Below are 13,101 nucleotides of genomic sequence, written 5' to 3' on the forward strand. Positions count from 1 at the left end.
TAGTAGGATGGACAAACTTTCTGATCTATATTTCTGATTCAGAAAGCTTAGAAGTAAGCCCACAGGTCTTAATGGACTATGGAATGGTATCATGTATATTATTCAATGATCCAGACCAGACAGACAATTTTGGTAGACAACTTTCTTTAGCAGTCTTGAAAGAATTTGAGCATGGAGCTCCCGGGTTAAAGCAAAAATATCCTCAATACCTCCAGCATGGGGAGAATATGATTTGATTCCGGTGATGCATAGGATCAGAGTAGAAGGGTCTATTGATACAAAACTTCCATTATATCCTACTCTTAATCCTGGAATAACACACTTGTTGGACAATACCAATTGCAGAATATATAGAACATAGAAGGATGAGAACTTTTGCTTGCAAACATGACAAATATAAATGGAGGCACCAGAATTTCAGGCTATTTGCAGAATGTAAAATTTAAAAAATTTATGTGAAAACAAAGCCTGGAATATTAGAAGTAGAATTAGAATTAGAATCAACATATCCCACATTATTCAAAAAATATAATGGGATATATGAAGAGATACTTAGAGAAATACACTATTGGCCTAATCAGCAACATCCCTTAGATCCCGACTCGAAGGGACTAGCCGCCCAACCCGTGGCACCCAGGGGTGCAGCCCCTCATGCTGGTTGACGTGGTACGGTGCTTTGCACTGCCATTGTGGTTAAGGAAATAAAGTTGCGTCCTCGCTAAAAGTTATAGCTTTTGGTGGAATGGTAAGCGTTTGATCCTGACAAGTGGTATCAGAGCGAGGTCACGGGTTTGAGTCTCCCTGGCTATTGCTGGGGGAGGGATTGTTGGCTTAATCAGCAACATCCCTTAGATCCCAGCTCAAAGGGACTAACCGCCCAACCCGTGGCACCCAGGGGTGTAGCCCCTCATGCTGGCCGAGCGTGGTACGGTGCTTTGCATTGCTATTGTGGTTAAGGAAATAAAGTTGCGCCTTCACTAAAAGCTATAGCTTTTGGTGCAATGGTAAGCGTTTGATCCTGACGTACACTGGTACCATGAGCAGAGTAGTACACAAAATCTAGAAGTAGAAGAAGCAGCTATGGAAGACTTCCTGGATAACATTGGACCAGAAGGAATCCACAATCTAGAAAACGCCATGGAAGGATAAAAGCAGTAGACCAACCATTGTTGGTCACACCACAGCTGGAAAGCACTTTTAAGATACGAATCCAGAAAGAAAAGTAGGACAGTTGTTAGCATTCTTCAAACTTAAGACTAGATGAAATCTGAATATTGTAAATTAAGTTTGAAATCTGGGGTTTCATGTCTGAAATTTCTCTATAAATAGGTTTCATTTGAATGTTACAAGTGTGGTGAATTCCTGAAAAATTCAAACAACTTCTCTTCAATTCAACATCTCATGTTCAACAACTCTCTTTTAAAGTAGCAACTAACAATAAAATAGAAGGAAAGGTGAACGGAGTGAGCAGAGATTAGTTAGCAACCAACCCTAAATTTTGAAACCTTTGATCTTTATCAAAGAAACTGTAGTAACCTGAGTTACAAAAGTCCAAAAGAGGTGTAGTACCCGTTAGTCCGAACAACCCAAAAAGAAGGTATATAGGCGTAAGAGGAAGATCCGTGAGGCAAACCTCAAGTGAATGAGCAGTCACTCTTGAAAAAGGATTCAAGAAGCAAGGAAGGTATAATCTCTTTGATCCACTCTTAATAACTAAGTACTATATTTTTATGAATAACCCATTTTTTCATACAACACCACAAATAGCTTATTCTATTGCTCTTCAAGATTTGCGCACTTCTTATCCATACTTTTATTTTCAACATATTTTAAATAACTTAGAAATTATAGAACAGTGTTATTCATATATTTCCATCATAGAAGAGAATATTAGGCAGTGTAGAAGCCATCACCCTTCATCATATATTCTTAATATTAATTTAGCAAAAAAGGACTTGATTTACCAGAAAGTATTTAGTCGAAAATCAAATTTAGAATAAAATAATATATATTTTTATAGTAGTTATAATTTTAAGTTTATTTTTATAGTAGTAGTTTAGTAGTTTATTTTTATAGTAGTTATAAGTCTGGTATCAGAGCTCACCGATTCTTGGTGGGCCTGATTAAATAAAATCTCAATAAAATTTTATGACCAATTACAAAATAATAGAATACATTGATTTAGAGATAAAGACAAAAAAATAGAAATATAATATTGAAAAATAAACATAAACATAATTGTTATTTTGATTCTAATTTTAAACACATCCTCCATAGTACAGAAGACAAATAATGTAATAGCCTTATAGATCTAACTATAAAATTAGGGGAATCATTAGAAGAACAAAAGAAATCAGATACTATAATTGCTGAATCAATCTTAGAACACCTAAAGAATAAAAATAAATTATTCAAAAAATTATTCGAAAATCAATATTACTTAATAGACCAAAATAACACTATAATAAAGAAGTTTAGACATTTAGAACACTTAAAAGAAATAAAAAAGGATAGTAAAGAAAACATAGAATTAGGAAATAACTAGTCTTAGAAAAAGAAAAAGGTCTGATAAATTAAAATAGTCTTATACAGAAGTAAAACATTTTCTAGAAAAGATAGAAAGAATAGTGTTAGGATAGATAAAATTGGCTAATGAGAGAAATTTAGAAAATCACCCTGATTACCACGGTAGTTTAATAATAGTTAAAAAATATCATTAAGAAACAATAGGGTTTACTGATTATTTAGAATAAGCCGCATCAGATAAAATTTATCCTAAACAAAATAATTTACAAATAGCATTATTAATAAAAATTTGCAACAAATTAGATAATCTAGAAATAAAAATTGAGAAACTAGAAAAACAAATAGCAAAACTAAATTTAGAAAAAATAACTGAACAATTGTTAGAATACCAGTAGAAAAAATACAGAAAAAAGTGGTTATAGCAACTATAGAGGTAGACATGAACCAAAACCAAGGGATATTTTATTGCAGTCCATACTATATGATGACAATAGAAAATTTGCAACACTTAGAAATTGGAATTAAAACTAAGGGATATGAAGAATTTGTAGGAGAAAATTTAATAATTAGCATAGGAATAATAGAAAGATTAACAAATGGAAGTAAATAGCATAGGAATATATATATTTATAGTAGTTATAAGTTTAAGTTTATTTTTGTAGTAGTAGTTTAGTAGTTTATTTTTATAGTAGTTATAAGTTTATATAATTAAATATAATTATACAAATATTATAATATAAATATATAATTATAATTATGTAATATATATAAATATTAATTATACTAATATATTATATAATTATAATGCATATTATATATTAAATATAGTTATTATTATATATTATAATATTTATAATAATAAATACATTTATAATTACATAATATATTATTATATAGACATATATATTAAAATTATATGCACATTTATAATATATATTAGTATATAAATATAATTATATTTAATTAAATAATTATAATATATATTTATATAATATATTATATATGTGTATATAATAAATATAAATATAAATATTTAATTATACTAATATTATAATAAAATATAAAATTATAATATATATTTTATATATAATTATATATTAATTTTTTTGATGGGTGGCGGGATGGTCCCCGTTTCTAAACGAGAATCAAACTTGGGTTTTGTCCAAAATCCTCCAGATTACTAGGGAATTGGGGAATTTCAAATTTTTAGATATGATGCTAAAATCTCAATTCCGATAGTAGTAATCCAAACAACAATTATGGGGTTTATTCAAATTCTCCATTTCGAAACCTTTTTACCAAACGACACCTTAGTAAACATCCTTTGTTTGTCTGTTTTGATTCCACTTGTTTTTCTCTTCATATTTAGTAAACTTCCTTTGTTTGTTTTGATTTCACAAGCATAAGAAGTCTTCCTGAATCACTCAAAATTCAGAAAATTGTGGGCAAGAAACAAGAAAAATCCCTAAATGTAGATCAAGAGTCTTGGAATTTAGTCAAAACTAGTCAAAATTTTGGGATAATTTCAAAAACCTTCCCTGAAGTTTCTAACAATTTCACTGGCCTCCCCTAAGGTTTGTAAAATTACACTTACCTCTCTTGATAGAATTATGGGCCTAATTACTTATATAACATGAAAAAAAATTACTCATATACTCTAAAACATTATGTCTTATTAGAAACTAATATCTAACAGTTGAGTGATTAGAGCAATGAAAATAACCATCGAAAATTTCTTTAATGATGAACGATGACTTGTAATTATAAAATAACGTCAATTGATATACCAAATGGCACTATCATAGAACTTGACAATAATTAGAAGTCAGTTGTACATAATATAAGAAGAAAGGCTTTAGTAGAAGAAAAAACACAAGGTAAAAGAAGGTTGTTCGTGATGAAATTTTCTTTCAAACTCTTAAATTTATGACAGGGGCGGTGTCAGAAAAAATTCTTAGTGGCGGCAAAATCAATACTAAAATTTTTTACCTACTCTTTTTCTAGTTTTTTAAGCAAAAAAAAAAAAAAAAATTCACCAACAAGTACAAATGATGCATATATTCCATGAAAAACATAAAAAGATAAATTCAAAATTATTAATGTAATAATAATTTTATTTAAAAAATAAACTAAGCTATTTACAATTGCTCACTGCGAATTTTTATATTTTGATAACTAATTTGGTTGTGGAAGTAAGAATGGCTCTCGGTTGTGGAGGGAAAATGGGGGACCAGTGAAGGGAAGGGAAATTGGGAAGTGGGGATAAAGGAAGTGAATGATATGATTGGATGAATTGACCAAAAGAAAGAGTAGCTAGTTGCTTGGTTATGGAAGGTAGTGACTCTCGGTTGTGGGGAAAAAATGGGGGACCAGAGGAGGGAAGGGAAATTGGGGAGTGAGGTCCAAAAAAAGTGAATGATATGATTGGTACTTGCTAGTTAAAATGAAAAGGCTTTTTTTAGCTTATTTCAAATGGAACTTGTGCCCCACGTATCTTTTTAGAATTTTAGTTTATGAACTAACTTAAAAAATCACGTAATTCTTTCATATCCTTTCTAAAAAAACTCTGGAGGCACACTTAAAATTATATTAAAATTATATAAGTATTATAGAAATTTAAGGGCCCCCAGTGCCCCCACCTTAATCCGCCCCTGATTTATGATAACTGTAAAGTAATTCTGTGAAAATAAAGGAGAAAGAAGGGAAAAGAAGAGGGAAAATTCAAAAAATTTTCTATTCAAAATTAAAAGATTCATAGCAAACCTCATATTAAGATAAATAACTGGTCTATTTTACTGAATCTTATGATTATTAGTATAGTTTTATTAATCATTTGTGTTGTCTAATGAGAACATTGATTACTCATTAGAATGTGAACTTTTTTGAGTAGTAAAATGTGTATATTAATTGATTCTAACTTTTAATTATTTTCATCCTTTTACTAATACAACTTATATGCATAAATAAGCGTTATTTATGAAATAAAAGTTTCATCTCTCTCTTTAAAGTCCATTTTTAATGTTACTTTTTTTTGACTTGGACTAATTTTGTTACCAAAATCTTAACCTTAGAGGAGAAGTTTGTGTAATTTTGCAAATCTTAGAGGAGACTAGTGAAATTGTTAGAAACCTCAGGAGAGATTTTTGAAATTATCCTCAAAATTTTTACAATGGCCAATATGGATATTGGACGAGACCAATCTAAACTCGTCCCATATTTTTCCACCCAAATTAGTCTCAAAGTAAAAAAATAAATATGTTTGGGTATAAGTCGATATTCCCTTTTTTATCTATTCCCATTCCATTATCGATGAATTTTTTAGGTTTCATTTTTGACTGTTCTTCCACCTACACTACATGCACTACTACTTTGTCTTCCCTGCCAACTCACTTACCTTTTCTCCCAACCTCGTTTGTTGACCTTGATCCCTAACTTATGATGATTACAAAATAATGGATGATACTAATATCTCTTAAAGAAATACTTTCAGCTATGAATCAAATCTGATTCAAAGAACAAGACCATTTGAAAGAGATAAAGGAAGTTAAAAACTGTCTGACGCTCGCGAAGACAACATCGGACGTCCGATAAACAATGCAGCATTTCGGACGTATGAAGAACTCCATCACCGGATGTCCGAAAGAATTAAAAAATTCCTTCTAACTTACTATCTACTTTCGGACGCAAACATTAGAGGTATCGGGCATCCGAAAGAATTAAGATGATTTCTCAAACTCACTGTCTGCTGTCGGACGCAAATATCAGCTGTACCGGACGTCCGATATTTCCAACGGCTAGTTGACTCTTCAACTGCCTTTTATCCATTGGAAGCATTAATGAAGCACTTTTTTTCGTTTCATATAAATAGAGCATGGTCATAAATTTCAAACAATTTTTGCACACTAAAGATACAAAAGATATAGAGTAGTTTTAGTGAGAAAACACTCTCCAAGGAAGATTTGTAGTCTTGGTGGTATAAAGTTAATCATAAGTTTTTCATTTGTGAGTGAATACTTTAATAGTGTAAATCTGTGAGGGTTGTCCTGAGGGATAATAAAACTTTCTAACTTGATCGAGTGGAGATTGGGGTAAGGAGGAAGTGAGCCTTCCTTTGTACACAAGATTGATTGTATATCATCAATTTGAAGAATCTTGTTTGAATTGATATTCAAGTTCAAGAGGAGCTTGGTAGTCAATTGGTTTGCAATTCCTTTCTTCTCATTTACTTATTGTTATGTTGTGATCCTTAAATTGCTTATCTCTTCTATTTCTTTCAAATGATATTGTTCATTCATTGATTGATTTATTGTGTGATCACTTAGAAAAGAGGGTAAATTTTATATTGAGCAAAAAGTACCCATAACTTGATTAACTTTTTAATAAACCTAATTCACCCCCTTCTTAGGTTGTTTTCAATCCTTACAATTGGCATCAGAGGTTGATCTCCTAGAGATTAAACTCAAGCGGCTTAGGAGTAAAGATGACAACTAACAATGCTATATTTTTTGAAGGATAATCTGTGATTAGACCTCACATGTTTAATGGATCAAATTATTTGAGTTGGAAAGAAAGAATGATTATCTTCTTGCAATCGATTGATATTAAATTGTGATTTATTGTTAATGAAGGTCCATATAATGTCTCTATAGTAGATGAAAACATTCATAGAGTTAGACAAAAAATAAGAAATGAATTGACTGCAGAGGATAGAAATCATCTCACCTTAAATGCAAAAGTTATGAATGTGTTATATAGTGCTTTAGAGTCAAATGAATCTATTAGAGTCAAGAGTTGTAAGTCAACTAAGAAAATTTGGGATAAATTGAGAGAAATTCATGAAGGTAGTGAAAATGTTAGAGAACAAAAGAAATCTATCTTGGTTACTAAGTATAAATCATTTAAAATGGAATCTCATGAAAATATTGATAAAATATATTGTAAATTCAATGATTTTATTAAGGATTTAGAGGTGCTAGAAAAGAAATACTCTTTAGGAGAGAAAAACAGAAAAATCTTGAATGCTTTGTCTAAGGATTGGGAGAGTGTGACTGCTATTGAAGAGGCTAAAGATTTGAATTCTATGCCTATTGAATCTCTAATTAATTCTCTAACCCTTTATAAACTGAAAATTAAGACGAAAGTACAAGAAGAAGAAGATGCAAAGGTAAGAAGGAGCATTCCTCTAAAAGCATTTCAAGATGAAGATGACTCGATTTCTTGGATGAAGAAGATATGGATGTGGATGACAATGATTTAGCTCTCATCACAAAAAGTTTCAAGAGAATTCTCAACAAAAGAAGATTCAGAAAAGGAGGATCTAGCAATCCGAATCCTAATCAATTCAACAATGCAATAAATAATGGAAAGCTAGAGGTCAACAAAAAATAAGGTAACAAATGCTATGAATGTGGCCAACTTGGATACTACATGAGTGAGTGTCCAATGAAGAAGAAGAAGAAAGAAGAAAGAAAATCAAGATTCAACAACTTTCAATTCACATGGAATGAGTGTAACTCCGATGGTGAAATTGAAAAGGAAGAAGAATCTGCTCAATTGGCTTTTATGGCCATTGGAGATACTGAGATAACAACTTATAACCCTCAATTTGAAAGTGATGATGATCTTGAATCTTTTATTGAAAAATTATATGATAGTTTGAAAGAATCTTATGCTAGAAACAAGGAATTAAAATACAAAATTAGTTTTCTTCTTTAGGATAATGCACGTCTTTTTCAAGAAAACAAGAAGCTGAAAATTGAAAATGATTTCTTAAAAAAGAATGAGATTGATTTACAAAATAAGTTTGATAAAGAAATAAGGATTTGTGAAATGTTCAAAGAGGAATAAGGTGATATGAAAAGAAGAATGGATAATTTAAATGAGTTTCTCCAATATAAGGAACAAAACTGCTTTCAAGGAAATGGAACAAAATCTCATCTTGACACTTATGAGAAAAAGATAAATTCTGGTGCAAATGATTTTACTGTTTATAAGAGAAAATAAGTAAGATTTATTAAATATGTTTATGCAAATAACTCGTTGATTATGTGTAATTTTTGTTATAAAAAAGGTCACATGTAAAACAATTGTTATGTGAGGAAGAACATCAGAAGAGGCATGAAATGTATGTGGATAGTTAGACATGATGCTAACTCTCAAGAACCCAAAAATTAATAGGTACCATATATTAGTTCTTAAACTCTTGAATAGGTGAACCTGGTGAATATTATTAAGGAATCAAAATGGTTCATAGACAGTAAATGTTCAAGACACATGACCAGTGATCCATCACAATTCATCTAAGTTCAAGCTAAAATCTAGTGGCATAGTGGCATTTGGAGATGACGTGTTTCTACCTCAAAATCATTGGAACTTTTACATCTTGATTTGTTTGGTCCTACACAAATTGCTAGTTTGGGTGGTAAGAGATATTGTTTAGTCATTATTGATGATTATTCTAGATACACTTGGGTGATTTTTCTTGCTCACAAAGATGATACTTTCAAAAAATTTCGTTTCCCTATTTGTAAAAATTTGAAAATCTTTTTGGTTTGAATATTGTTAAAATTAGAAGTGTCAATTGTTTAAAATTTAAATGTTGTAATTTTCTAAAATTTTGTGATTACACTTTAGGCACTCTAGGGTCATTTGCACTTCATATTAGGATGCATCATTTGTATTTTCTCTTTTGATGTTTCAAATATTCTGTACTAATGGATCTTGGTTAACATTGATAGTTTATAGTTGAATTGCTAATGTATTTTGGTTGATATTTCTCTATTTGGTACTTTTTTTGGTATTAATTCTCTATTTTTGGCTGATGATTGATGTTGGTATGTTGGTGATTGCTGAATTCTGGTATCATTTCTCTGTTTTTGATTAGTATTTTGGATTATCTGTTATGACAACTACATTATGGATTATGGTTGTTGAATTTTATTCTCATCTTATGATGACAAAAAAGGGGAGAAATGGATGCTATGTGAAAGGGGGAGCTATTCTGAGATTATAAGATTGGCACTTAAAATTTTTGATGCAATGAGTGAGGAGGAGCTTATGCTCATATGCTCATATGCTCAATCTTTTTCTTTCTTCCATCCATTGTTTTGTCATCATAAAAAAGAAGGAAAATATTGACCTTAGTCCCTAGCTTTTGATATTTACAAAATAATGGATGATACTAATATCTCTTCAAGAAATACTTTCAACTATTAAGCAAATCTGATTCAAAGAACAAGAGCATTTGAAAGAGATAAAGGAAGTTGAAAACTGTCGGACGCTCGCGAAGACAACATCGAATGTCCGATAAATAATGCAGCACTTCGGACGCATGAAGAACTCCATCATCGGACGTCCGAAAGAATTAAGAAATTCTTTCTAACTCACTATCTGCTTTCGGACGCAAGCATTAGAGATACCGGGCGTTTGAAAAAATTAAGATGATTTTTCAAATTCATTGTCTGCTGTCGGACGCAAGCATCAGCTGTATCGGATGTTCGATACTCCCAATGGTTAGTTGACTTTTCAACTACCTTCTATCCGTTGGAAACATTAATGAAGTACTTTTTTGCTATGTTTTCAGACTCGGACCGGGAGTCGACTCGACCGAGCTCAGGGGTCAGGGGTTAGTGGGTTCGATCGGGGTCGATAGGGGGTCGAACCGGATGACGTCATAAATACGTCATATATATATATATATATATATATATATATATATATATATATATATATATATATATATATTTCCCTACAAATCAAGTTTACAAAATATAATCCAAGAAACCAATCATCCAAATTTATATCCAATTCACCAAACAATTCACTAAATTCATCCAAACAATTCACTAAATTCATCCAAATGCACAAAATTTACAAAATAGAAATCCCATACATGTTTAATCCTTAACAAAAAGCAATCCAAATAAGACAACAAATTCATGTTCAATCCTTAATAAATATCAACTCAAATAAAGCAACATGTTTAATTTCTAAAGTAAAGAATTATCTAAGCTATTTTTCATCTTCATTTTCATCATCCTTATCTCCAATTTCATAACTTTTCAAATCGATATCATCAAGATCATCCTCATCATCAAGTTGCACAATATTTGTGTCTTTCTTACCTAAAAATCATTTAAATACTCATAAATAAAAATATTCAAAAATAGACAAGAACTAAAAAGAAACTTAGATAAAGTTAGCAAATATAATCTTACGTGATTGAGAGGGTCCATCTTCACCAGTTTTGGGAAATTCTTCTTCGATCATTTCTTCTAACTCATCATAATCAAGCTCTCCTTCTTGTTCCTCATCAACTATCCAAAATTCAACTTTATCAATAGCTTCATAATCCAGCGGATCATAAGACCTCTTTTTATATGAAAGCCTACAATGAAAAAAAGATGAAAAATTAGAAGTAAGAAATTTTTAAAAATTAATAATTTACAAAAGAAAGTAAGCATACGTAATAGTAATTTCATACCTATTCTTCAAACGTAAATTATAATGAATATAAACAAGATCATTCAACCTTTGATGTTCAAGTCTATTTCTCTTTTTGGTATGGATGCGTTCAAATACACTCCAATTGCGTTCACATCCCGAAGAAGAAAAAGTTTGACTCAAGAGTTTAATTGCCAACTTTTGTAAATGTGGAGCATCATTACCAAACAATCTCCACCACTCATCTATATTAGTAAAACACAATTAGTACTTTTTTTTAAAGAAAAACAACAAAAGTAATTCTTATCAATTAATGTAATAAATGTGAAATTAAAAGTAGGCATACCTGGACGGGCAGTCTTGTAAGTATTTTGGGCAAATTGAAATCCAAAACTTTGGTTCTTTGATCTAAACATTGATATTTCATCCATCATGTATTGAAGTCCATCCATTTTCAACTTTTGCATGACTTCTAAAACACTTTTCATAATCTCAGGCATATGACAAGGGCTGTCTCTATCATATTGGAAGGCCGGATTCAACCAAAAAGCAGCCGCATGAAGATCTTTTTTCAACATATTATCCCATCTCCTATCTATTATATCAATGTATGGGCCATAGAACTTTTTTTTGTTCTTAAACAGCTCATTAATGCCACTAACAACTCTCCACATGCCTTCATATACATAACCCAATGAAGGTTTTTCATCAGAATCACAAATACGCAACAAGCGCATAATTGGGCCCATAATTCTCACAATAATCAAACAATTATTCCAAAACTTGCCATCAAGAGCAATTTGTTTGACTTCTTTACCTTTTTCATTTTTCAACTCTTTCTTGTATGCACTAGAAGTCACTAAAGCCTCTAAATGTTGTTTCAAATCATGAAGATTTTTCAAAGCAATAAAATTAGTACCAAATCGAGTTTTGGCAGGACGAACAATCTCTCTCCAACCAGGCCTTTTTCTTAACCAACTAAGAATCCACTTTCGATTATGAACATACACAGTGACTCTTGAAGCAAGAGTAATTACATCTTTCACATGAGTCATTCTCCAATATCTTTCATAATTAAATTCAAACAATGTGCTCACAAGGAGACCAACTAATTGTAGGATATTTTTCAGAAAGTAAGCGGCCAGCAGCTTTATAATTACTTGCATTATCTGTGACCATGTGAACAACATTACTGGGTCCAACAATTTCAACAATTTCTAAAAACAGATTACACAAATATTCAGCATTAGACTCAAAATCTGAAGCATCAACAGATTTGATAAATGAGATCCCACTAGGACAATAGACCAGAAAATTGATCAAGCTTCTTTGCCTATTATCCTTCCAACCGTCACCCATAATTGTGCAACCAAATTCAGCCCATTTACTACGCAAATTCTCAACAATTAATTCAACTTGTTTCTTTGCATCTTTCAACAAATTTACTCTTAAAGCATGATAGCTAGGTCCTTGATAACCATGACCCATACTTGCTATTTTTCCAATTGCTTATTGATAATAAGGAGAATTACAAGCATTCATTGGAATACATGCATCATAAAACCACAAAGCTATAGCCATGTCTGTATCATGCCATCTCTCTTTACTTTGCATACAAGACTTGATACTCCGTTGAGAATGATCAAGAGATTTACCTGTCATATAAGATTCAATGCCATGTTGTGCCTTTCTTTTTCCCTTATTCTCACCCGCTTTAGTTTGAGTTGCCTTCTTGTTTTTATGAGGAATTTCTTGAATATCATCATCCTCAAATCCCACTACACTTCGGCCAAATGGATTTCCAATTTCAAATATCCCTTTTTTCTCTTTTGCTTTTTGAAAAATTTCGTTCAATGAATCTTCCATCAACAAACGAACATCATCCGGCATATTTTTGCATGGAGCAACATTACCCTTGACTTTTGCTAAATGATGTTTCATTCGATTAATACCTCCTCCTCTAAAAGTATTAGAGCACCAATAACATATTAAAATTCTCCTGCCTTCTGAATCTTGTCCTTCTATAACATATCTCCAAGCTATATCAGTTTTTTGCCTACAATTTTCGGAACTTGACTTTGATGCTGACTCATTTGTTGGTGTGGATTGTGAATCAGTACCTTCCATTATCCT

At 31.2% G+C, this 13,101-nt stretch overlaps 1 protein-coding gene across 1 annotated transcript; it reads right to left on the reverse strand.

The window, feature by feature from the left end:
- Positions 1 to 10,536: 10,536 nt before the first annotated feature.
- Positions 10,537 to 12,023, reverse strand: LOC140036424 (uncharacterized). Its single transcript, XM_072077825.1, has 4 exons — positions 11,315 to 12,023; positions 11,009 to 11,213; positions 10,743 to 10,912; positions 10,537 to 10,649 (listed from the first exon to the last, which is right to left on the reverse strand). Exons 1-4 carry the CDS (start codon positions 12,021 to 12,023, stop codon positions 10,537 to 10,539), a joined length of 1,197 nt encoding a protein of 398 aa, XP_071933926.1.
- Positions 12,024 to 13,101: the final 1,078 nt, after the last annotated feature.

This window comes from Coffea arabica, chromosome 2e (assembly GCF_036785885.1).
Source record: "Coffea arabica cultivar ET-39 chromosome 2e, Coffea Arabica ET-39 HiFi, whole genome shotgun sequence".
NCBI classification, from domain to species: Eukaryota; Viridiplantae; Streptophyta; class Magnoliopsida; order Gentianales; family Rubiaceae; genus Coffea; species Coffea arabica.

What these genes read in the sequence shown, in the direction of transcription:
- LOC140036424 (XM_072077825.1), bottom strand. Translation starts at nt 12,023, where the DNA reads ATGACTCATGTGAAAGATGTAATTACTCTTGCTTCAAGAGTCACTGTG. An exon ending in TTACAAGACTGCCCGTCCAG is followed by an intron (nt 11,214 to 11,314) that starts GTATGCCTACTT and finishes TTACTAATATAG; the next exon opens with ATGAGTGGTGGAGATTGTTT. An exon ending in AATTTACGTTTGAAGAATAG is followed by an intron (nt 10,913 to 11,008) that starts GTATGAAATTAC and finishes TTTTCATTGTAG; the next exon opens with GCTTTCATATAAAAAGAGGT.